The 23,525-nt window shown below is 60.4% G+C and overlaps 2 protein-coding genes across 6 annotated transcripts; one reads left to right on the top strand and one right to left on the bottom strand.

Moving 5' to 3' along the window:
• The first annotated feature begins 677 nt into the window (after window positions 1–677).
• TPRG1L (tumor protein p63 regulated 1 like) lies at window positions 678–4,964 on the top strand. Of its 2 annotated transcripts, XR_013966693.1 has the most exons (6): window positions 678–968; window positions 1,079–1,170; window positions 1,260–1,436; window positions 2,234–2,387; window positions 3,005–4,103; window positions 4,221–4,349. XR_013966693.1 is itself a non-coding variant. In XM_080801075.1 (5 exons), the coding sequence occupies exons 1-5, from the start codon at window positions 759–761 to the stop codon at window positions 3,197–3,199; spliced, it is 828 nt and encodes a 275-aa protein (XP_080657201.1). In that variant the 5' UTR covers window positions 678–758; the 3' UTR covers window positions 3,200–4,964. The 2 variants fall into 2 exon arrangements, 1 of the variants encoding a protein (XP_080657201.1); XM_080801075.1 differs by having other exon boundaries at window positions 3,005–4,964.
• On the bottom strand, window positions 4,919–19,665 carry WRAP73 (WD repeat containing, antisense to TP73). 4 transcript variants are annotated; one of them, XM_080801070.1, is made up of 12 exons: window positions 19,516–19,665; window positions 16,237–16,389; window positions 15,613–15,729; window positions 11,649–11,721; window positions 10,401–10,504; window positions 9,371–9,457; window positions 8,952–9,086; window positions 8,796–8,873; window positions 7,280–7,385; window positions 6,108–6,314; window positions 5,561–5,752; window positions 4,919–5,259 (listed from the first exon to the last, which is right to left on the bottom strand). In XM_080801070.1, the coding sequence occupies exons 1-12, from the start codon at window positions 19,582–19,584 to the stop codon at window positions 5,117–5,119; spliced, it is 1,464 nt and encodes a 487-aa protein (XP_080657196.1). In that variant the 5' UTR covers window positions 19,585–19,665; the 3' UTR covers window positions 4,919–5,116. The 4 variants fall into 4 exon arrangements, with proteins under 4 accessions (XP_080657196.1, XP_080657198.1, XP_080657197.1 ...); XM_080801072.1 differs by having other exon boundaries at window positions 6,189–6,314; XM_080801071.1 differs by having other exon boundaries at window positions 6,189–6,314; window positions 8,796–9,086.
• Between the last annotated feature and the right edge of the window lie 3,860 nt (window positions 19,666–23,525).

Below are 23,525 nucleotides of genomic sequence, written 5' to 3'. Positions count from 1 at the left end.
CGGCCGGGGCGCAGGAAGGCCGCGACCCCCCATAGCTCCGCGTCCGGGGCGCCCAGCCGTGCGGGCCTTGTGGGCAGCCCCTCCAGCACCCTCGGCCCCTCCTGGCGTCCGGTCGCGTCGGGGGCGCTGGGACCGCGGGCGAGGGGGGCGTCGGAGGGGGGAGCGGGGAGCCGGGTCCCGGGACGGCGGCTGCGGGCATGGGGTGCCCGGGGCGGGGGCGGGGCCTCGGAGGGGGCGGAGGGAGACGGCGGAGTGAGGGGCGCGTCCGGGGACGGGGACCGCACGGCGGGGGCGCAGCCCGCGGGCGGGGGGCAGTCGCCCCTCCGCGGGTAACGGGCGCCGGACTCCGAGCTCACCCTCTGCGTCTCCTTGGCAACCAGCCCCGGGGGGGCCCCCTCCCCCTCGCGTCAAGAGGAAATGGGCGTGCGCGCGGCGTGCGCTTCCGGCTCGGAGAGGGGCGGGAGCGATTGTGAACTGGCGGCGGGAAGAACCAATCGCGGGAGACGGCTGGCGAAAAGCCAATTGCCGGGGCCGGAGGGGGCGGGAAGGGGCGGAGTCTGAGGCGGGGCCGACGGGGCCGAGCCAACCGCGGTGACCAGGGGGAGGGCCGGGGCGGGGCCGGCGCTGGGGCGGGGCCGGGGCGGGGCCGGGGCCGGGGGCGGTAGCGACGGCGACGGGAGTGCGGCCTCTTCCGGCCGGGTCTGGGGTCTGTGGTGCGGAGTGCGGGGTCGGGGTCCGGGGCGGCGGCCGGCCTGGCCATGCTGCAGCTGCGGGACTCGGTGGACTCGGCGGGCACGAGCCCCACGGCGGTGCTGGCGGCCGGCGAGGAGGTCGGCGCGGGCGGCGGCGGCGGCGGCGGGGTCGGGGGGCGGCCGGGCGCGGGCACGCCGCTGCGCCAGACGCTGTGGCCGCTCAGCGTCCACGACCCCACGCGCCGCGCCCGCGTCAAGGAGTACTTCGTGTTCCGGGTGAGGCGGGCCGCGCGTCCCGGGGAGGGGCCGGGCCGGGGCGGGGCGGGGGCCGCAGGAGGGGCCGGGGGCCCGCGGCGGACGGAGCGTGACCGCCGCTGCCCGCGCAGCCCGGCACCATCGAGCAGGCGGTGGAGGAGATCGGCGTGGTGGTGCGGCCGGTGGAGGACGGCGACATCCAGGGCGTGTGGCTGCTGACCGAGTGAGCGGGGCGCGGGCGCGGGCGCGGGGCGCGGGGCCGCGCGGTGAGGGCCGTGGGCGGGCCGCGGGGTGACGGGCCGTGTGCGGCAGGGTCGACCACTGGAACAACGAGAAGGAGCGGCTGGTGCTCATCACGGACCAGGCGCTGCTCATCTGCAAGTACGACTTCATCGGCCTTCAGTGCCGGCAGGTGGTGCGCGTGGCCTTGAGCGCGGTGGACACCATCTCCTGCGGGGAGTTCCAGTTCCCCCCGAAGTCGCTCAACAAGTAAGTGCGCGAGCCGAGCCGCCCCCCCCACCGTGGCCTTGGGTCTGCAGATGCGGGCAGATGCGGAAGCCGCAGGCCCGCTGCGGGTGGGCGGCGCGGGGGCGCTGGGCGCGGGTGCGCTGGAAGGAGAGCCGGGAGGCTCGCGGTAAAACGGAGGCCGTGGGGACCTGGCGTTCTTGGGATGGGGCCAGCCAAACCCAGCACTTTATCTCTGGCCAGGAAGGGGTGACCGGGTCACGTCTGGCTCTGCTCTGGCTGAATTCTAACGGAAAAGGGGTCGTGTGTTACGTCCATTTACAGATGTTCCTGCAAGTTAAACGTGAGAGCAGTTAGTGGCCAATGTCAGGAGGGAGTGATTGTGAACCGTGCGGAGCCTAGACTGCAGTCGGGTTGGGAGGCTTGGGCTGTCCGCCTCGAGCCGTGCTGCAGAGCCTGGGTCTGGGGACGGGAAGCTGTGCCTGTCGAGGGTGTCAGCTCGCAGCGAGGGCTTGGGGACAAAGACCTAAAGTTGCGTGCGTGTCATTCATGCACTCGGCCCGCCCACAGAGTCTTCTCATTGCCCGTTAACCTGCGGTAATGGTGGGAAGATCGGCTTCACCAGTGCTCGGTCTGTCGCGTTCAGAGCGCGTGGCGCGTGCTGACTGGTGACCATGGTCACTCCCGGCGCCCAGAAGTTCTCTGCTGGAAGCGCCGCAGGTCTTGTCCGTGGCCGTGGAGCAGCGTCCCAGTGTCGCTGACTGGGCTGCCGGGGAGTGCTGGGGCTGCCGCCGAGTGAGCTCTTCGTTTCTTCTCCATAGGCGAGAAGGTCTTGGGATTCGTATTCAGTGGGACAAGCAGAGCCGCCCGTCCTTCATAAACAGATGGAACCCCTGGTCCACCAACGTGCCCTACGCCACGTTCATAGAGCACCCGATGGCCGGTGCGGATGAGAAGACAGCCTCCCTGTGCCAAGTAAGGCCATAAGAGCCGCGCTTCCCTGCTGCGACGGCAGCGTTCTCACACTGCCCTGCTCACCACGGTGGCCACGTGTGGCCGTGGAGCACGTGGACGGTCGTAGTAAACTGAGGAAACAGACTTCTGAATTTTAGAAGTGTTAGTTAGCTTACATTTAAATAGCCCTATGTGGCTAGTGGCTCCTGGTCAGTGTGGCTGTACAGCCTGGCCCCTTGTGGCCACCATCGCCTTGGAGGAGGGCCCTGTGGGGTTCCAGGCAGTCTGTGTTCACCAGGAGAGGACGCCCTGGGGCCCCGGTAAGGCCATAGTTGGACGCCACTTGGCAGCCGGGCACCGTGGCCTCCTTACTGGCCTGCAGGTGGCAGAGGGATTAGGTGGCTCCCAGTTGCAGATCTGTGACGTGCAGAGGGCAAGGCCCTGTGCGGCTCGTCATGTGTCCGCAGGAGCATGGGGCTAGACGGAGAGCCCCATCAAAAAGGCGAGCTGAGGGACTGTGAGGCTGTGGCCGGAAAGGCATCTCACACAAGGGCAGCGACGGGGGCTGGTGCAGAACTGGGTGGGGGTTTTCCTGCTGTAGATCGCTGATCAGCAACATGTCTTCTCTCTCTTTAAAGTTGGAAAGCTTCAAAGCTATGTTAATCCAAGCTGTCAAAAAAGCCCAAAAAGAGAGTCCTTTGCCGGGGCAAGCCAACGGCGTGCTGGTCCTGGAGCGTCCCCTCCTCATTGAGACCTACGTGGGATTGATGTCCTTCATTAACAACGAAGCTAAATTGGGCTATTCCATGACCAGAGGCAAAATAGGCTTCTAGACGCTGCCACAGGCAGACCGGGGAACTCGGGGCGTCGGACACGCCGGCTCTGCTGCCCCCGCAGGGTCGGGGCTGTGAACCTTTAGGGATCTGAGCGCGATTAGAATAGTCAGATGAATTCTATGCTCTAGCTGAGTCGTGGACATCTGGCAGTAGGAGCCACAGACAAAAAGCGAAGGAAGCTGTCCCTGTCTCGGCCGGTATTTCGTCTTCTAGAACCTGTTTCCGTGCTTTTCCTGGAGCGTCTGCATTTGGCTTCTCGTGGTCCTTCCCACCCCAGCGCTCTGGCGTGTTAATAAACGTGTGGTCCCACCAGAACCTCCCTGCTGGCGCTTGCGCTGTGTGGACTGCTCCGTCCAGGGAGGTGCCTGAACCCCACTGCCCGTAGTTGCAAATACCTTTCTATTTGGTGTCAAATTTTGTATTTTGAAATTCAACCGTCGTCTTAAAGCTAAATGCAGAACAAGCCAGACTGCCGAAGTAAGCGAGAGACAGTCTGCCTCGTCCGCTGCCGAGTGAACAGCTGCTTTTGTGTGAATATGTGTTTGACCTAAAGTCACACTTTTTCTAAACTTGTACTGTGTAATACCTCTGGCATCCTTCCCAGGCCCGGAAGTCCACAGGAAGTCATTTTGAGACAGTTCATTAATTTGAGTCACCTTAGTTCTTTGCAAGCAGTTTGACAACCCTGCCTAGTCTAGGTTTGTATTTTCGTTTTCATATTTAAAATGGGGATCGCTTACTTTGCCTTTCAAGATGCCCTTTTGAAAAAAGGGACCGTATTAGAGTCTCCTCTCATATGCTGCTACCCCCGGCTCGGTGACCACAGCCCCCACGGCGACCCGAGGCCGTCCATGTGGCCCTGACGACGCCTGAGCCGCGGCAGCCAGCGGAGCGTGTCCAGGTGGGAACCGCAGCGCGCCGCCCACTCGCGCACCTGCCCTCCGCTCGCTGGCTCGACTGGGAGCACGTGTCCCCAGCCTGAAGTGCTGGCTCACGGTTTCCCCCTCCCCGTCCACAGCTCTGGCGTGGCTTTAGCTGGCATGGCTGGGACCCAAACGCAGCAGCCTGTGCGCATCGAACGGCTGCCTCCACGCCACCTGGTCTTGAGCCTTCGCTTTTGGTCTCGTAGTAAAGACGTTTACAATCGAACAGATGTCTTTCCTTCTTTGAAGCTGCTGTTCGCCTTGTAAGTCTGCCAACTGGCTGTGCACATTCGGGTAGGGAATTCCTGTCCTGGTGCAGCGCGCTCAGAGAAAAACCTAGAGAGTGGCGAGCACACCAGCCTTGAGCCTTTAGCCGGTCTGACAAACCCGGGTTTGGAAGCCTGCTTCCTGCACTGGTGCTTCTCCGTCCTGGCTGCTGTCAGAAGCACCTGGACCGAGAGGTGGCCGGAACTGCCGTGGACAGGAGGCCAGGGTGGACTCCCTGCAGACCTGACCGAGAGGCCTTGGGGCCTGTATTCCCCCCCCTCCCCGGGTGGCACCGCCCTTCCAGTGCTCAGGGCTCCCTTCCCTGCACTCCAGAACACTGCCCATGTGAAGCCCAAGCCCGTTCTCCAGAAACACCCAGTGATGGGGAATCAGGGCCCCAGAGCAGAGCAGGTGTCTGCCCGAGGGAGAAACGGGGTCAGTTCCTTCCTGTTAGTGACCCCAAAACCTGAAACAAGGAGTCTTCCTATAACCAAACCTTTCATGAATGCAAGCCATCAGCCATTTTATGAGTTAGGAAATATTTATTTTAAATAAAAATTAGTATCATACATATTTACAAAAATGCTACAGAAAAACAACAGCAGATTATTTCCTGTGGGCCGCCGTGGCTGGAGCAGCACCCAGGAAAGCCCTCCCTTCTCTGCAGCCAGCACCTGCCAGGCGTCCTGCCTCGGTCTCACCCGGACCCGGATACGCACACGGCCTAGGTGTGGTCACCCGGCCGTCCGAAGGCTGTGCCGACTCTCTCCTCGGGCTCCAGGAAGCACAGACAGAAGTGGTCCTTACTGAGAAGGGCCAGTGAGTCCCCGCTGAAATGCCAGCACAGAGAAAGCACCTGAAAGTCACCTGGAGAGAGACGGGTGGCCAGAGGGTTAAAGGCTGAGAGCAACAGCACACCCCACAGGCAGAGGACAGGCCCAGAGAGACCCAGATCAGCTTGGCCTTCTTACAACCTAGAGACGCTGCGAGCCCCAGGCCAATGCCAGGGTGTGTGCACGCTGGGGACTGGCCGTGACGTGTACCCGAAGACACTGACAGTGGCCCTCGCTTCACCCTTGAGGCAGTAACGCAAACGAGCCAGGCTGTGCCCGTCAGCGGGAGTCCCGCCTGCGGCCGGCCGGGAGGAACTCAGGAACGCTGCGCTCACCTTCCCCGGGCACCTGCACAGACATGCAGCCCGCCGGCGACCACAGGTACACCTTGCTGCCGCCCGTGCAGATGGCCAGCCGGGGCTGCTGTGGGTCCCACTGGAAGGCGCGCACCGGGGACAGCTGCTCAAGCACCACAAAGAGTTTCAGCTGCTTCATGTCCCAGATCCAGACGGCATTCGGGACGCTGTCTGAGGAGGGAAGACGCGGCAGGTGCCCAGCTCCTCACCGCGCCCCAGAGGCTGGGCCACGGGACCCGTGGGCGCTGCTGCTCTGGGGTCTTCACGGGCCGCACACTCCCTGCCCCTCCCCCCAGGCTCCCAGGCCTGACGACTGTTTCTATGCCCTGAAAAACCACAAACACCCTCCCTGTCTAAAACAGGCCCTCGGCCGTCATGCTGCCTGGACCCTGTTCTTCACCAAACAGGACAAGGCCAGCGGTCGACCAGCTGCTGCTTTGCCAGACAAGGCCTGCGCCTCCAGAAGCTTCCGCGGGCACGCCGTCCCAGCACCAGGGAAGGCGCGGCACTCTGGGAAGCCTGATACCTGGTTTCTCCTCCTCGGCTCTGAATGCCTGGGCACCCAAGGAAACCGTGAGAAGCCCGGTGCAGGCCCGTGGCCACTGACCGTTCCTTGTCGCCAGAAAGTAGTTGTCCGGACTAAAGGCCAGCGCTCCTATGCCGACTTTCGGGTTTGCTCGGTCAGCGATGGGCTTCAGAGTCTGTAAGGAAACTGGTGCCGAGGCGATCTCGTCTAGAACATTGGAAGAGGGGATGCTGCAGGGTAGTCGTGGCGTGTACATCTGAGACCCCACTGTGGCCGCCCCCGGCCCTCGTGCAGAACGACACCGGCATGTGAACACGTCAGGCAAACGCCTATGAAATAGGGGCTTAGCCGTGTCCCGCGTCCAGGCAGCAAATGCACCTGCAGGGGGGTCCACAGGGCGGCAATGCCTGGCCACGCGGGGTAGGGGCGTGTGGGAAGTCGGGGCCTTCCCCTCGACTTTGCCGTACACTTAAAACTGCTCTACGGAAAAGTCTTAAACAACTTTGTAAGACCTGCAGCAAAAGGTTGTAAGAGGATGACGGAGGCCGGCGGGCTGTGCACACGCGGTCCAGGCTGCCCCACTGGGGGTGCTGACAGAGCCTGGCCCGGCCACCGCTCCAGTGCCCCCTCTTGTCCTAAAGCCTGCATGACGCCGCACAGAAGCGGGGACCCCATGGCCGAGACCCACAGGCAGCCCCGCGGCTGCAGGCCCCCGGACGGACTGCTCCTACCCCTCTCTTGCTGACCGGGGGGCATTGGCCCAGTCATTAGGGAAATTGCCTTCGGAGCACCAGCTGTCAAGTCTGGGTTCCGGCACTTAGATGCAATCAACAAACACCTCCCCCCGCTCTACCGCTCCGCGAGTGAGGGCTGCTGGCTGAGAGGTGTTACAGGAAAGGGAAAAACTACCTAAAGAAAAAAAGAAACAATGTCCAGGGGTGCCTAGGGGGCTCCGTGGGTTAAGCCTCTGCCTTTGGCTCAGGTCATGATCTCAGGTCCTGGGGTCAAGCCCCGCATCGGGCTCTCTGCTCGGTGGGGAGCCTGCTTCCTCCTCTCTCTCTCTGCCTGCCTCTGTCTACTTGGTGGTCTTTCTCTCTTTGTCAAATAAATAAATAAAATCTTAGAAAACAAAAAGAAAAGAACATGGACGGCCCCAGCCCTCTGCTGCTCACATTTGCTCTCTGTGTTGGAGGCCGCGCCGGCCGTTGCTCTGGGCGGGGGGAAGGCCAGGCGGCCCAGCGCCAGCCGCGGGTTCTTCTCGGCTTCCTTATACACCACCTGGAACACACCACAGTCCTGCCACCGGCCTGCTCAACACGGGCAGGAGCACAGGCGGTGACAGCACCTGATAATGGTGATGCCTGACCTCGTGGCAAGGGGTGCTGTTCCTGGGGACAGGAGGGACCCTGCCCAGCAACACCCGCTCCCTTGTGGGGTTCTTAACACCCTCAGTGTGTGCTGGCGGCGTACAAACCTGCATCACACGGCCAGCCGCTCGGCCAGCGCCCACAGGCATTTCCTTGGGGGCAAGGCCCAGGAAACGAGGGGGCATCTGCGGACTGAGGCCTGACAGGCCCGTGCCCGAGGAGGTGAGGAGCCCCGGCCTGCCCTACGGCTTTAGAAGGCGCTGGGGCTGTGGCCGGAAGGACCTGCAGCACACCCTTCCAGGGCGGTATGGCAGGCCTGCTTGGACTCGGCCTCCCACAACCTTGCCTACACCTCCAGCCCAGTGCTTCCTCAGGGCCCCCGCCTGAGCCTGACTTCCCCAGGTATCCCCCTCTCTTCCTTCTGTTTTACTCATGTTTCTCATCTATGGGCAAGCTCCCCAAGGCCAGGGTCTGTCTGTCCCCCGCTGTGCCGCCCCCGCCCCCAGCACCTGCCTCAGGGCCTTTGCACTTCCTGTTTCTGCTGCCTGAACCGCTTCTCCCTCAGATCCTGTATCACTTCTTCCTGGCATCTGACGCCCTGATCCCTCAGCACGCTGCCAGTCCCCGCCTGCTCAGGGACACCCACTCCCTATTTTTCTGGTCTGGTTCTCCAGCCCTAGATGCTCAGTACTTGCACTGGTTACAGTGCCAAGAGCAGGGGTAGATCTGTGACATCTGGGGAGGGGGAGGGATAGGGCAAGGACACTCTTTCTAATCCTGTGAAATGTTACAGTGACAGAAGTTTCTAGGGGTGCCTGGGTGGCTCAGTCATTAAGCATCTGCCTCCCGGAGTCCTGGGATCGAGCTCAGCAGGGAGCCGGCTTCTCCCTCTCCCACTCCCCCTGCTTGTGTGCCCTCTCTCACGGTCTCTCTCTCTCTGTCAAATAAATAAAATCTTTTTTTTTTTTTTTTAAAGAGAGAGGGGCGCCTGGGTAGCTCAGTAGGTTAAAGCCTCTGCCTTCGGCTCAGGTCATGATCCCAGAGTCCTGGGATCGAGCCCCACATGGGGCTCTCTGCTCAGCGGGGAGCCTGCATCCTCCTCTCTCTGCCTGCCTCTGCCTACTTGTGCTCTCTCTCTGTCAAATAAATAAAATCTTTAAAAATAAGTAAATAAATAAAGAGAGAGAAGAAAAACACAGTGACAGAAGTTTCTAGTGATATAAGTGCCTGGATCACAAGGAAGAGTGTGAAGAGAAAAGCACATTTTTCTACCTCCCTTCCCCAAATACTGCCCCGATGGAGGCCTGCATTCCAGACTTACTATTTTGGGATTAGTAACAGTTGCTGGATGCCCAAACTCTGTGATCATTTTCCAAGTCACGTGATTAAGAATGCGCACCTGGGGAGAGAACCTGTGCGTGAGGCCCCGGTCTGCGCTGGGCCCTTGGCGTCCCCGCGCACGCTGCTCTGTCCTCACCTTCCCATCGTAGCTTCCCACTGCCAGGAACTGGCTGCTGGGGCTCCAGGCCACCGACTTGACGCCCAGGGACCACTCGTAGGCACAGTAGGCAGACAGGAGCCGTCCGTCCAAGGAGTAGAGCAGGACCTTGTACTGAAGGACACACCACGGTGGCTGAGCCTCGTGCTGACCTGAGCCCGGGAAGGACACAGACACCTGCCAGCGGGACTCGGACAGCGAGTGGGACATTGGAGGGAAGACAGGCCCCCCCGCAGAGGCGACAGTGGGGACCTTGGCCACAAACGTAAGGACTTTCTGGTCAAAGGACTGCGGCTCAGCATCGGAGCCCAGGAGGGTAACCGGGCCGCCGCAAAACCTCAGGTAAACACAGGTCACAGCGCTTAAGTCACAAAGGTCTACCTGGTCACTTTCTATACCTCCAGACAGGTGTCCCACACTGCCAGCACACAGCCGTTTGGGGCCCACTCAATCCCTGCGAGGTCCTGGGTCTCTGTATCAAAGTGCTTCCAAAGGCAAAAGGGAGAAACATTACTTTTGAAAGTGTTTCCTTAAACAAAGGCACAATTTATAACAGGTTTTTATTTTACACATTTAGTATTTAATTTTTTTTTTTTTTAAAGATTCTATTTATTTGTCAGAGAGAGAGAGCGAGAGCCAACACAGGCAGACAGAGTGTCAGGCAGAGACAGAGAGAGAAGCAGGCTCCCGCCAAGCAAGGAGCCCGATGTGGGACTCGATCCCAGGATGCTGGGATCATGACCTGAGCCGAAGGCAGCTGCTTAACCAACTGAGCCACCCAGGTGTCCCTTAATTTCTTTATATAGAAATGGACAAGAATATCTACAGCTCTGTCCTTCTGTAATTAAAAACCTGCCGGGGCACCAAGGAGGTCCCAGGCTGGCCAGCACGTGGCTACCGCCCCCCAGGCAGGACAGGGCCCAGCACAGCCCCTCACGCTGCCCTCCCCGTGCTCCCCTCTCCCTCCTCTTCCCGCCTGGCTCAGCCTCACTCCTGCAAGGCCAACTCAGGCAAGATCGTGCCAGGACCCTCCGTGCCCAGTCAACGAGGACTCCTTGGTGCTCTGATGGAATGGCCATTCCCATTCCAGAAGCTTCTCTGCACCTGGCCTCCTGCAGATGTAAGCCCAGCCAGGGCAGGGCTCTGTGCCCTGGGCTGCCCGGCACCCTGGCACCCTGGCATCTTGCCCAGAGTAGGCGCTCCTCCTCCTCATACAGCAACACACACGCAAATCCCACTACACTAACAGAAGGAAAATGGCTCCCAAGGACGGCACATCACGTCCACCGCACACCAGGTGGGCCCATGCTCCGCACTCCGGAGAGAGGACATTGCGCTGCCGCCTGCTCTCCTGAAGGGGCCCCAGAGCTGCCAGGAATCCCCGTGTCGGCCACCCCCGCGCCGGCAGGATCACCGAGCACCCCGTACCCGCAGTAGCTGCCAGTCGCTGCAGACGAAGACGCTCACGTGGTCCTTGCAGTCCCGCCGCTCAGCCAGCGCCAGGTAGCGGCCGTCCCGGGTGAAGGAGATCCCTGCCGAGAGGAACGGGGGCCTGCTGTCCACGGCCGAGCAGGAGAAACCACACTTTCAAGGAGGGACGGGACACGGGAAGGGAAGTAGAGGCCGCGGGAAGGGACGGGTGCACACAGCCCACAGGAGAGCCACAACGCAGTGACGGTGGCCCGGGCTCCACCACCTGCTGGGCTGCTCTGCAGAACCCCGCAGACCCCGGGCCGGGACCTGCGAGAAAACCCAGGAACCGCGGAACGTTACTAAAAGGTGCGTCTCGCACCTCATAGGACACGGGTCGTCACATCTTTAGAAAATAAATCACAGGGAATTCTGCTGGCTTAAAGTCGGTTGTCATTACACATTGAATTTTTACTTTTGAATTTAGCTACTTGGAAGAAGTGAACTTAAGCTAAGAATTTGGAAATAGACTTCGGTTGAAAATGTTAATTTTCCAGTTCCGTATGAGCTCAAAAAGCCCTGGGCCACATCTCACACGTCGTGAGCCAGAAGAACGCACAAGTGACTTTGCTTCCACTCAAGAAATGTGTTCGCCATCCGGAGAGACACTGAGATCCAAGTTATACAGATAAAAACGAACATGCAGTTGCATTTCATTCAAGTTCCAAACTGCTAATGGCAACAGAAAAAGTGGAAAAATATTCAAATCGTGTCAGGCTTCATTCTGCTCGTGAAATGAAAGACGTTAAGACTGCACGTTCAGGAACTGGTGCCGCGAGCTCCTGGCGGCAGCAGGCTGGGCGTGCAGCACCTTCCCGAGGTCACCTGGCTGCACTTCCAGGCACGGTGACCACAGGGGTAGCCGCCAGGAGGCCTAGAGGCTTGAAGGTCAGAACTGGGGGTGGGGGGCGGCTCCCGGGAGGGGCATGTGCTGAAGGCACCTGGGCCCCAGGCCTCCGCCAGGGAAGGGGACCAAGTGTAAACCCTACTTCTTTGAGGCCCTTTGATTCTACCTCGTCCTTTGTGACACACGTGGGACATCACAGACGAGGCACTAGCAGGTCTGGGTGCGGAGGCAGAGGGCTGGCTATGCATGGACACGCCGCCGAGGCTACGTGTGCCCACAAAGTGTCCGTGATAAAGAGGGTGCGCGCTCCCCGGACCCCAGCCACGCGGAAAGGCTTCAGAGCCGCTCCGGCCACTCACCCTGCTGACAGGCTTTCGGGTACTTGATGTAAGACACAGACTTTGTGCACAAGGACCAGACCGTTATCCGCAGCTGTCAAGGAAAAGGGGAAAGAAAACAGCGTAGACTTAGCAGTTTCCGGGACGGGCTTCAAGCCTCCCCCAGTCTCCCACTCCGCGACCCAAGTAAGCCGTCTGCTGCAGAATTAAAAACAGTGCCGTTCCAGGGAGGTTTTCTGTTGTGAAATGTCACGCCCTTGGTATTTGGTTTTCATTTTGTAACGTTGTAGGCGACAGACACAAGGTCAAACGTAAGTGCGCTGTAGTTTGAAATTTCCAAGGAATGACGGTTTTCCTCCTGCAACAGATCTGCAGAGGCTCTGCAGTCCGAGACACACGTCCCCGTGTGGGGGCACCGGAGGGGATGCCAGAGGGGACACCGGGGTCCCCAGCACTGAGGGAGGTCGACCTGGTTCCTCCTGCGCCTCCGAAGACTGCGGTGGGCTTCTGGGCTGACCACCGAGCCGCCGGCAGCCACCTGTCCTCTCCTTTCCCACCCAAGTGCTCAGTGGCATGGACATGGCCCCACGTGCCCAGGAAAAGCCCCAAGGGGACGTGGGCCTCCGCTTCACAACACTCGCGTGTCCAAACCCCTGTCTACACCCGCATCCAATACTGAGGGTCTACAAGCCCCCAGACCCCCTCAGAGCCTACAAGTGAAGAGCCTAGTTTTGTTTCTGAAAACTGTCTCTGTGCCCTTCCCATCGGCCGGCGTGGAAGTTCACCACGTGCAGAGTGTCCTTAGTCACAAGGAAAACGCAGATCAAAACAGCAAGGAGACCCCACGACACAGCACCAAGAGCAGAAACCTGGAGTGACGAGCGTCAGTGGGACTCAGAGCTCCTGAGCTCTCGCCTCCGGTGGCCGGGGCTCAGAAGGGCGTGGGAGAGACTCGACGGCCGCTTCCTAAAACGGCCCACGGGGACCTCCCAGCATCCCACCCCGGGGGCTCCCCAAGACACACTCCCGTGCACGCTCACAGCGGCTTTGCTCATCACGGCGCACACGGGAAACAGCCCCCCGCGTGTCCCAGGGCAGGTAGAAAGCAAACGCCCGTCCCCGGGCAGCACGGCGGCGCCCAGCACCGGAGCCACCCACAGACCCCGCGACGGCCCGGCGCCGGGCAGCGGCCACCTGCCTGCCACGTGGTCCCACTGACAGAGAACGTGGCCCCTGGGGCCAGCGAGGGGGTGGACAGGGCGTCCCTGTTCCCACACTGCAGGTGCCAGAAGGGGGGGGGATTCCGCTTACCAGTAGGGGACTGGCTTTGTGGACATGCAGGAGAAAGTCTGTCCGTGGCCTGGGGCCGGGACCCGGCAATGTGGGGAGGAACAGGCCTGAAGCAGAAGAGCGCGGTCACGTGACCAGCACCACCGTGACAACCGGCCGCAGGGCAGGGAGACCCGTGAGAGGCGGAGAAGGACGATGCACCGCAGAGGCTCAAGCACAGGATGATGGCCTCGCCGGGCTCGGCCAGTGACAGCCTCACGCGCTCGCTCAGAAACCCCCCCAGACGCTGACACGCTCTAAACCCCAGGGGCTTAGACCGTGTACAACAGGCACGTCCACGGACCAACACCCGAACAGGAAGAAAAATCAGATGTTCACAGCGCCTGGTGGCTCGGTCGGTTCAATGTCCAACTCTCGGTTTGGCGCCGGTCAGGATCTCAAGTCTCGGGATCGAGCCTCGAGCCAGGCTCCACACTCAGTGCGGGAGTCTGCTTGGGAGTCTCCTGCTCCCTCCCCCTCCCCCTGCCCTCCCCTCACCTGCGCTTGCTTTCTCTCTCAAATAAATACATCAATCAATCAATTAAAACATCTATTAAAAATGTTTTTTTAGGGGCGCCTGGGTGGCTCAGTGGGTTAAAGCCTCTGCCTTCGGCTCAGGTCATGATCTCAGGGTCCTGGGATCGAGCCCTGCGTCAGGCTCTCTGCTCAGCAGGGAGCCTGCTTCCTCCTCTCTCTCTCCCTGCCTCTCTGTCTACTTGTGATCTCTGTCCGTCAAATAAATAAATAAAATCTTTTAAAAAAAAATGTTTTTTTAAAAATCAGAAATGCCCGGCAAATATAAAGACATTCAGTTCTTGATAAACATTGCTGGGAAAAAGCTGAAAGTGGATCCCTACCTCACCCCATACGCCATTCGGGCTCCACACAAACCTGAATCACATATTTAAATGAAGCGTGCGACTCACACTTCACACACCTCACGAATCAGAGAGTTCGGGTGTGTAAAACAAGACACAGGGGCACTCGACCTCATTGACGGAGAAATGAAAACTAAAACCAGAGGAAACAGCCTCTGGCTCTCGTGGGCTGGGTCGTTTTAAAGCCGGACACAAATGCTTCGGAAAGCTGAATGCCACCTGCCCCAACCAGGCAAGCTCCGAGGTCACAGCAGAGACAGGGCGTCCACGCAGGTCACGTGCAACAGAGCCTCGGCAGCGCGGGTCCCGGCACAGCACAGCGGCATGATCTCCGCGAGGAGCCGGAAGCACGAGCCACACCTTCCGTGCACAGGAACTGAACCCCACTAGGGGGACAGAACCACCACAGAGTGCGGAACGCGAACTCCGGTAATAAACTTTAAACACAGGCAACCAAACAGCAATGTGTGCACGCGTGTGTGCATGCACACGCCAGTTTCCCTTCTGAGACTCCTGGCACCTTGTCCAAAGGACACAATTGTCATGGGACGTACGGGAGGCAGGGAGCCCGTGGAACGTGCCCGTCTGGAGACTGGGTTCCGGCCCCAAGGATCCGAGCCACGGAGACAGTTGGGCGAGGCCGTTTACACAGCTCAGATCCCGGCATCTGAGGACTCGGAGCTGCAAGCGTCCTTGAAAGGTCACGTGTGCACCACGCGGAAACCAAGTGCCGGTCGTGTCCCGCTCCCTCTCCGCAGCCTGCATCCACAGACAGCACGGCTAGAGCAGGTTTTCGAACGGAAGCTAAAGCCATGTGAAGCCACGTGACCCTGAAGCAGCCTCCCCTGCAGGCTGGGGGCAGAGCGAGCCCCAGACCACAGCCACGTGGAACACACTGCAGTGCCCCAGAGGACATCCCACAGGGTCCCTCCGCCTCCTCCTGGCTGCCCTGCCCCATGCGCGCACTGGGCAACCGGGAGCCCAGACCTCAGACAGCCCTCGGGGGCTTCAGACCCAAATGCTGGCTCTAACACCCCCTCAAAGATCACACCATTGGAGAGATTTGTGCAGTTTTCTGCACCAGAAGCAAACACGGCTGACACCACAGACCTGCCCCCCTAACACCTTATACTTCCCAAATTCCCTAATTTCGTACATCGAGGCGTGCTTATGCTACCCTGGGACTTACGACTAGATCGCAAACACCCGTGTCCGTATGTGGAGCCCAGTGCAGTGCCAGGGCCCGGGAGCACCCGTGTGGGAAGAACAGAAGGACGAAGCAGTGACCGACGGTCGGGCGCAGGTCAGGCAGCCAAAGGGGAAAGCAGAAGCCGGTGCACAGCGGAGCGCCTCCCGCTGTCCGAGGGTCTGCTTCAATCCTTAAAGTTGTAGCTGAAGAATTTTTTGAAAATCTGCTTTCTGGGGCGCCTGGGTGGCTCAGTGGGTTAAAGCCTCTGCCTTCGGCTCAGGTCATGGTCCCAGGGTCCTGGGATCGAGCCCCGCATCAGGCTCTCTGCTCCACAGGGAGCCTGCTTCCTCCTCTCTCTCTGCCTGCCTCTCTGCCTACTTGTGATCTCTCTCTGTCAAATAAATAAATAAAATCTTTTTAAAAAATCTGCTTTCTTTTTCTTTAAAACTTGGCAAAAAGGTTACATAATGACACGATGTGATTCTAACATTCTGATGACTTAAGACACGTCTTTCTCCAAAGTGCACCCACTTTCCCGCTACCGCGGGGTTTCACAGCAATCATCGGTGACAGGTGCCTGCGCACTCACATGGAACTCGGTGGTGTTGAGAATGTGGCGGCCATCCGGGCTCCAGCACGAGGCCACCAGCCCAGCCGAGCCCTCGTCGATTCTGCAGTGCCATTCCGGCTGCTCCAAGGACCACACCTGCATTTGCAACACACACAAGTGAGCAGAACCACAACAGATCAGCACACGGACCACGCGGAACCCAGCTCCCGACCCAGGGCATCTTTCCCAGTGTTTCCTGAGGGGCCAGGGCCTGACGGCAGCATGAAGCCACACTGCTGGGTGACCTCACCAGGCTGAGTTTTAAAGACGCTATTCCCTTTGCCAGCCCTATGAGCTCCCTCAGGAGACTCGGGATCCGAACACCACATCCGCGCGTCCCAAAACCCACGACGTCCACGTTCAGCGTCTCTGAACACTTTCTGTTATGGAAGTCTATCTGGTTACAAGTTAAGAATAGCTAAGCGTTTTCTTGTTTTGAAAGTACTTAAACCGTTAGAACTAATATAATTTTAAGACAAAACTGGCTTTGAACTACACTGCCCTTCCCCCGCCCCCAAACCATGAGGGCAACAGAACGCGATCACCCTGTCCAGGCTGTGCTCTGGGAAGGCCTCGGGGCTGCGGGCCCCGCGGGCAGCACACCTGCACCAGCCCCCGCTTGTACATGGCGCACAGGATGAACAGGGAGTCCGCCGACCACTCGACGTGCTGGATCTGGTCCAGGCATGTGTAGAGCTGGAGGACCTGGAGGGTGTTCACGTCCCGGATCACTAACCGGTACTGCACACAAGAAGCCTGGAAGGGGAAAGAGAGGCCTCGATGGTCTACCGGGTAAAGCCAGGGGCCTTCAGAGCGTCTGTGCCCCCCGCGCAGGAGCGCCCCTCCCTTCTCTCCCTTCACACGGGTCTTCATCTGGACCGCCTCATGTTCCCGATGGCATCGCCCGCTCCAAACAGAGAAGTCCGCCCAGGATACAGTCGAAATATACAAACTACGCGGGAAAACTGTGACGTTCCAGGGTAAAGTACTCTGTTAAAACTCTCCACTTGAGTCATTTTCTCCTCATTTCCGCGTGGGACGAGCACTTCTGTGAACTAACCAAGGGCCCCGCAGACGAGTCACAGGAAGTGAAGATGGAGGTTTCGGGTCCTCGCTGAGAAGGCCCACTGAGATGTAAGGATGCTGTGCAAACGCTCGCTGACTTCGAGGGGACGGAGCATACGCACTGGCCTCTGCCCCCAGACTCTGGCTCAGGACTCCTGCAAGCCCCTTGAAATCTTCTGGGTGACGGGAGCATCTTTTCGTTGGTTATTTATTTATTTATTTATTTGACAGACGGAGAGAGATCACAAGCAGGCAGAGAGGCAGGGAGAGAGAGAGGGGGAAGCAGGCTCCCTGCTGAGCAGAGAGCCCGATGCGGGGCTCGATCCCAGGATCCTGAGACCATGACCCAAGTGGAAGGCAGAGGCTTAACCCACTGAGCCCCCCAGGCACCCCAGGAGCATCTTTTGTTCTAATGAAGCAACTCTAGGTAGGTTTCCTGGTCACCAGAAATACTGGCCATGGTTAGAAGCTTGGAATTCTCAGCCCCATCCCACCCTCCAGAGACGGGAGAGGGGCTGGCAATGGAGTTAACAACTGACCACGAGGAAGCCGCTGTAAGATGCCGACAGTATGGGGGTCAGAGAGCTTCCAGGCTGGCGCACACACCACACCGGGAAGATGATGCAGCCCACCCCCACGGGGACTGGGGCTCCTGCACACGAGACCCTCCCAGACCTTGTCCTAGGTATCTCCCCACCCATCTGGCTGGTCACCTGTATCCTTTATCCCGTGCTTTAACACAATGGCAAAAGTAAGCCAGTGTTTCCCTGAGTTCTGTGAGCACCTGAAGGCCTGCCACTGTGGCTGGCATCTGATGTGGGGTGCGTACTGTCCACCTGTGGGTCTCCAGGCAGATCGTGCCAGAACCGACTGGAGTTGTAGGACACCCCACTGGTATCCTGGAGGCTCAAAGGAGACATATGGGACGAGGACTATGCTTTCCCAGCACAGGAGGGAAAAGCAGGGACATTTTTCCTACAGTTGCACTGCCTCATTCCCAATACTGACTAGTAAAATGTGTAAGTGTCAATGCTGTTTTCCTGAACACAGTTTATGGTCATCGTTGTTAATAATGCCCGTATCTAAGCAAATAATTTGAATTTACTTATCTGCTGACTGTAGATTAGATTACAACTTAGAAATCAAGAATTGATTTTTAAATGTTAATGGCTTCCTTCTTATCTTTATCAATGTCAAACTAGATTATTGGTTTGTGTTCTATGAACTTTCATCTTAAAAAGGCCTCATGAGGGGCATCTGGGTGGCTCAGTGGGTTAAGCCTCTGCCTTCAGCTCAGGTCGTGATCTCAGGGTCCTGGGATTGAGCCCAGCATCAGGCTCTCTGCTCAGTGGGGAGCCTGCTTCCCTCTCTCTCTGCCTGCCTCTCTGCCTGCTTGTGATCTCTGTCAAATATATAAATAAAATATTTTTTAAAAAAAGGCCTCATGAGTTTTCTTTGTCAAAAGGAGAGGGGAGGGCAATTGTGGATCAGAAGAAACAGGGGTCACAGTGCAGCTTTCTGATCAGTTACCATTAACCCCTTATGAAATGGAACATCTGTGTCAACACTTATGAAACTTCAAATCTGTTGCAAGGTATTAAAATGGCAACGCAGATCTACTTTCTTTAGGAGTTAGGACAGACCTTCGAGGGACAGGGTTCCAGCAACGGTATAATGGAGTGTCCCGCAACGTCTTCACCAAGGCGGAGAAACCAGAGGGCAACCAAAAGGAAGCCGGGTAATACAGTGTTTCCGTCTACAATTTACTGGGGTTTTCAGAAACGATTTTTAAAGACCTAATTTATGGGGAGCACTTTGAGTAACATACCAAGGCTTCTGGGGTGAATTAAGCAGAAGATGTTATGTATGTATTAGCTGAACGCCGGCTTACGTGATTTAGAGTCACACCTGTACAAAGGAGCTGTGTTCTCAAAGACTTAGACAAACAACCGGAGTGTCAGTTAAGGCTCCATCCGAGAAAGAACCATGGGGCATCAGTCAGTTCAGACACACAACTAAGCGCACTTTTATAAGGCACGATCTTTTCTTACTGGATTTCCAACGTCCAGTATCTCCCGGCTCCTGCCTCCCCACCCAAGGTTCTGAGGATATACACTGATGATCCTGGCCTATTTCAAAGCTTACATTTCCTGGACGGAGTCGCTCAGTGAGTTCAGCACCATTTTGTCACCCCAATAATGAACAGCCCAAGTCCTAGAAGCTCAAAGGAGGGCAGACAATGCTGTGTGTCTGGACACAGACTGCTATTCCTCCCATCACTCATCTGGCCCAGGGTAGACACAGGTGAAGGCGGCCGGAAAAGACCAAGTAGCTGGACCGTTGCACCAGACCAGACCACAGCCAGCGGAGTCAGGAGTTTGCCTTAAGTGTCAGCCTGACAATGAGCTGATGCCCTCGGATCCGCAAATGTGTGAAGCAGGACTGCCGCTGCCTGCCTCTGAGAGACGAAACCGAGGGGCAGGGAGGCTGGCACCTGCCCCAGCCTGGTTCCTGGGGCTCCTGCTTGGAGCATCTGCCCAAGTCCTCTGCCCCAAGCCCCTGCTCTACTATGCACCCGGGTCACCTGCCCCCAACTCGGAGTATCTGTCGGTCCCCGCCCAGGATCCCAGCCTGAGCCCCCCGACCCGAGCCCCTGCTCTACTATGCACCCGGGTCTCCTGCCCCCCGCTCGGGGTATCTGCCCGGTCCCCCACCCACCCCAGGGCCCCTGTTCCAGGCATCCGCCCCGGTCCCCGGAGCGAGGCCCGTATTCGCGGACCCCCGAGCTGCCTCCCCCCGGGCCCCGAGGTCGCTCACCAGGTATCTGCCGTCCGGGGAGAACTTGCAGAGCAGGCTGGAAAGCTTGAACACCTCAGAGAAGTTCATGGCGGCCGCCTAGCCCAGGGCCGGGGAACGCCCGCCCAGACCTCCCGAGCGGCCTCAACCGCTCCCTCCGCGGCCGGAAGTGACGCAGGCCGAGAGCACGGCGCAGCCTATCAGGACCCCGGGTGCCCGCGCAGCATTGTGGAGCTTGTAGTTCCCGCAGTCGCGCGCCACCGGGCGCCGCTTCCCGCCCAGGCGGTCCCCTCCCGCTGGGGCTGGCGGGGGGCGGGGCGCAGCGCGTGCGCGCCGACTGAATTTCAAACGGCGAATCATGTTTGCGGATAAATGTCCCCCAAACCGCACGGGACACACTTACCCTCAAAGAGTCCCCGCCTATCTGAAGTTCGGCTGTGCGGGGACGTCCCGTCGGGCGGCATCGGCACTGACAGGTGACTACGCGGCCAGTGGCACAGACACGCGCTCGCGCAAGAGACGCAGTCGTGTGCACACGCGCGTGCTGCTCCACACGTGCGGGGTCAGGGCGCTCTCGTTGGCTTTCTGAAGCTGCGCCGGCCGCCCTGCCGGTCGCGAGGCCCTCGCCCACCTCGGGTGGCACCGGGCTCTGGGGAGAAGCACGCGGACGCGGGCTCCGCAGGGCCGGGGGGCGCGCGCACCCTCCGGTTCTCCGCACGCGCGCATTCGGACCCGCGCACAGCAGAGGGACTGGCCGGAGGCCCGAGCGGGGCCGGGAACCTCGGCACGCGGGGCAGCGCGCACCTGCGTCAGCGTCGCGCACCTTGCTCGCTCCCCAGCGAGCGCCTTGACCTCTCGCCCTCCGGGAACCCCTGGTCTTCCTTCCCAGAAGAAGGCTTCCCCCGGGCCCTGCCCAGGCCCTGCCTGCGCCTCCGCACCCTCCCGGGGCGCGCAGACCCGGACACGCGCCTCGACCCTCCCTCTGGGAAGCCAGACCCAGCCTGGCTCCCCCGCACGCCTCGGTGCGCACAATCCCCCGCCTGCCCCCCGCGGACGCCCCTCAACTTCCTGGAACAAACCCGGAGGGGATGCGTGTCCGCGTCCGGGTAGGCGGTGCCAGCCTTTTCTGTCCCGGGTCAAATCAATCCGTGCTCGTGCTCGTGCTCGTGATTCGTCTTTGTGTCCCCGACCCCCGCGCCTTCAAACCAGGAGGTGAGCCGTGAAGGTGTGCAGAAGTGAGCCAGGCGCGCCGGGTGAGAGGCGGACCTTGCGGCCGGAGTACCCGGTCTGCACCAGCCCGGATCGCACGCAGTTCCACAGGCGACACTGCCGTGAGGGTCACGCAAGCCCGGGGACGGCGATACGGAGGCACATAACAGGTCCCGTGAGCCCCAGAACGCAGCGCACAGCAGGGGCCTGCCACCGAGAGCCTCTCCAAAAGTGACGCGCGCGTGGGTTCTGCGGACGAAGCCCCGCCCTGCGTGGGTTCCGGCCCCCCGGAGCCGTAAATGTCACGGGTCCGAGGGAAGACTTGCCCTGAGGCGGGTCTCTGCGCGTAGAGAGCAATTCCAAGTGCACAGTCCACGTGTCGCCGTGGACACCCACGCGTACCTGCGCGAACGCAGAACAGAAACCGGCGCCCGGGGCCAGCAGGCCGTGGCCAGGGGAGGGAGCAGGGTGCGGGCCGCGACCTGGGAGTGTTTGCGTCACAACCTCCGCCCAGGAAGGCCGTGGGCTGGGGCCAGAGAGTCTCTCCCAGAGGGTCCCCGATGATCTGCAAGGCCGGGCCGGGCCACGACCTTGGGTCGGTGACAGTGTAGACGTCGCGCCCTCCTCCGAGTCCCCCTGGAGCCACCCGGGGCCAAACGGCCCCACCCAATCCACCCCTCCACCCCTGGCCCTGTGGTCGTGACCCTCAGCCCTGTTCCCCGCAGCGGACCAAGAAGGCCCTTCTCCTGTTCCTTGGAGTCTGAGCGCCCGGCGCACGGAGGGACCCAGCGCCGGTGGGGGGCGGGAGGGCAGCCCCGGGTGTCGGTAAAATGCGGCGTCTAGGCCAAAACAAGGTTTCAGGACGCGGAGTCTGCTTCTCTCCGCCCTCGCTCCCGCGCGCCCTTGCCCGCGCCCCCAAGCCGGCGGAGGGTCGCGGTCCCCGCTCGTCGGCGGGAGAGCCCCCGCGCCCGGCCCGCGTCCAGCCCGGGGTAGGCGGCCCAGCAGGCTGCGCGGGGTCCACGCGCGCCAAAAGGCGGCGGGAAGGAGGCGGGGCAGAGCGCGCCCGAGACCCCGACTCGCGCTCGGCCAGCTGGGGGGGCGGGGCGCCGGCGGCCACCTCGGCCTCCGCCCGGCCCCGCCGCCCGCGCTCCTCCCGCCGCGCTGAACGGCCCGCGCTGCCTTCCCGCCCGGCCGGCGGCCCAAGGCGCTAACGCCCGCGGCCGCCCCTGCCCGCGGCGCCTCCCCTCCCCGCGCCCATTTAACCCGCCTGGGCAGCCCGCGCTCGCCCTGCACCCACTACGGGGCCAGCGCCCGCCGGCTCCGGCGTCGATGCCCCTGGCTCCGAGCGCACCAGGTAGGAAGCGCGACGCGGCCTGCCGGACCGGAGCGCAGGACGTGGGGCACTCGGGCTCCGAAGCTAGGGGTTGCCAGGAGGGAGGCAGCGCGCAGGCGCAGGGAGAATGGGTACCGTGGGGTGTCCCTCCCGAGTCCAGCCGGCTCCTGGGAGGTTGCGCCCGGTGGCAGGGAGCTGGCGGAGTTCAGCCCCGCCAACAGATGCCGGGTCCTGTCTAAGTGCCTTTGGGGCCAGGAACAGCCGCGCTGGGGCTGGGATTCCCCGGGGCCTTCCTCCAGCTGACCCCTGTCCACCCCAGCTTCCGAGGAGAGGCTCAGGGAAGGCGATGGGGAAGAGGCTCGGCGGGAGTGCAGGCGCGGGTGGAAGTTGGTGAAGGTGCAGGTCGCAGAGGAGGTCCTCCCCGCCCCTGCCCACTCCGTGTGCACCCACGAGGGCCCTGCAAATCCTGCAGCGTTACTCCCCCACTCCCCAAGGCTGAGCGAGACCCAGGCTCTCCTGGATCAGCAGAACTGGGCACGACCACCAAGCCAGCTCGGTGGAGTCCGTGACTAAGGGCCCCGGTTCCAGAGGGCCACCTCCAGGTGGTTCAGAGCTGGCCCCGGTGCCCCGCCTGTCTTCTGAGTGTGTCCAGGTGGAGAGAGGAGGAGCAGAGTCAGGCCCCCACCCCCCGCCCACCTGGGGAAACAGCACCTCCACCCTGCCTCCCGCTCCTTCTCCTTGCCTCGAAGCCGCTGTCCTCTCAGCCTTTGGAGGGAGGAGGCTATTATTACCTTCTTACTCAGCTTGTATTTTCGCCTGGTCCCTAAGTGGATATGCAGAAAGCATTCGCATGTGACATAAATAGATGGGTGACAGGTAGACCACTGTCAACCAGCAAGGGGCCAGGAGGCCAGGCATGGCAAACTTCTGACCAGAGTTCAGTCGGTCCAAATGGACTGTGTCTGTTTATTAAATAACCGGACGTCTGGGAACCGTTCGCACAATTGGCTTTGTTTGCTGTCATCGTTGCTGTTCATCTGCTCGGCCGTAATAATTAGCTTCGGAAGAAAATGAGTGAAGCGAGCTCTCTCGCGTTGTCCCACGGAGCTGACTGTTCTGTCCAGCCGCCTGGCATCTGATCTACTCATAGAAGCTAAAAGGACATGACACTGAGGACAAAAAGACAGGATGTCTGAAATTTTGCAACGTACACATTTGCGGATTGTGCGTGCGGTTTTAAAAGAGGTTGAAGAGCTGCGCCTGCTCGGTCGTCCGGCGGTCAGGGCTGCAGGTGAGCTGGTCTGGCCGCTGCTACCTGGGCCCTGGCCCCAGAGTGCTTACGCACCAAGCCACTCGCAGACCTTCCGGTGAAGGCAATAGGGAACAGGGTGGTGTCTCCAAATCCGGAAGGGTAGCCCATGGGAGGGCCGGTCTGGTACAGACGTTAAGCAGGTAGATGTGGGAGTCGGGATCCTCAGGTCCAGATCCC

The sequence above is a fragment of the Martes martes genome (assembly GCF_963455335.1).
Source record: "Martes martes genome assembly, chromosome: 4".
Taxonomy (NCBI): domain Eukaryota; kingdom Metazoa; phylum Chordata; class Mammalia; order Carnivora; family Mustelidae; genus Martes; species Martes martes.
This window is presented reverse-complemented; position numbering and strand designations above follow the sequence as displayed.

Excerpts from the sequence above, each read along its gene's own strand:
- WRAP73 (XM_080801070.1), bottom strand. The coding sequence starts at position 19,584 with ATGAACTTCTCTGAGGTGTTCAAGCTTTCCAGCCTGCTCTGCAAGTTC. Across the intron at positions 7,386-8,795 it reads CTGTTACTAATCCCAAAATA|GTGGTGTATAAGGAAGCCGA; the intron begins GTAAGTCTGGAA and ends GGTGTGTTCCAG. Across the intron at positions 6,315-7,279 it reads CTCCAACACAGAGAGCAAAT|ACGAGATCGCCTCGGCACCA; the intron begins GTGAGCAGCAGA and ends CCAATGTTCTAG.
- TPRG1L (XM_080801075.1), top strand. The coding sequence starts at position 759 with ATGCTGCAGCTGCGGGACTCGGTGGACTCGGCGGGCACGAGCCCCACG. Across the intron at positions 969-1,078 it reads AGGAGTACTTCGTGTTCCGG|CCCGGCACCATCGAGCAGGC; the intron begins GTGAGGCGGGCC and ends CTGCCCGCGCAG. Across the intron at positions 1,171-1,259 it reads GGCGTGTGGCTGCTGACCGA|GGTCGACCACTGGAACAACG; the intron begins GTGAGCGGGGCG and ends CGTGTGCGGCAG.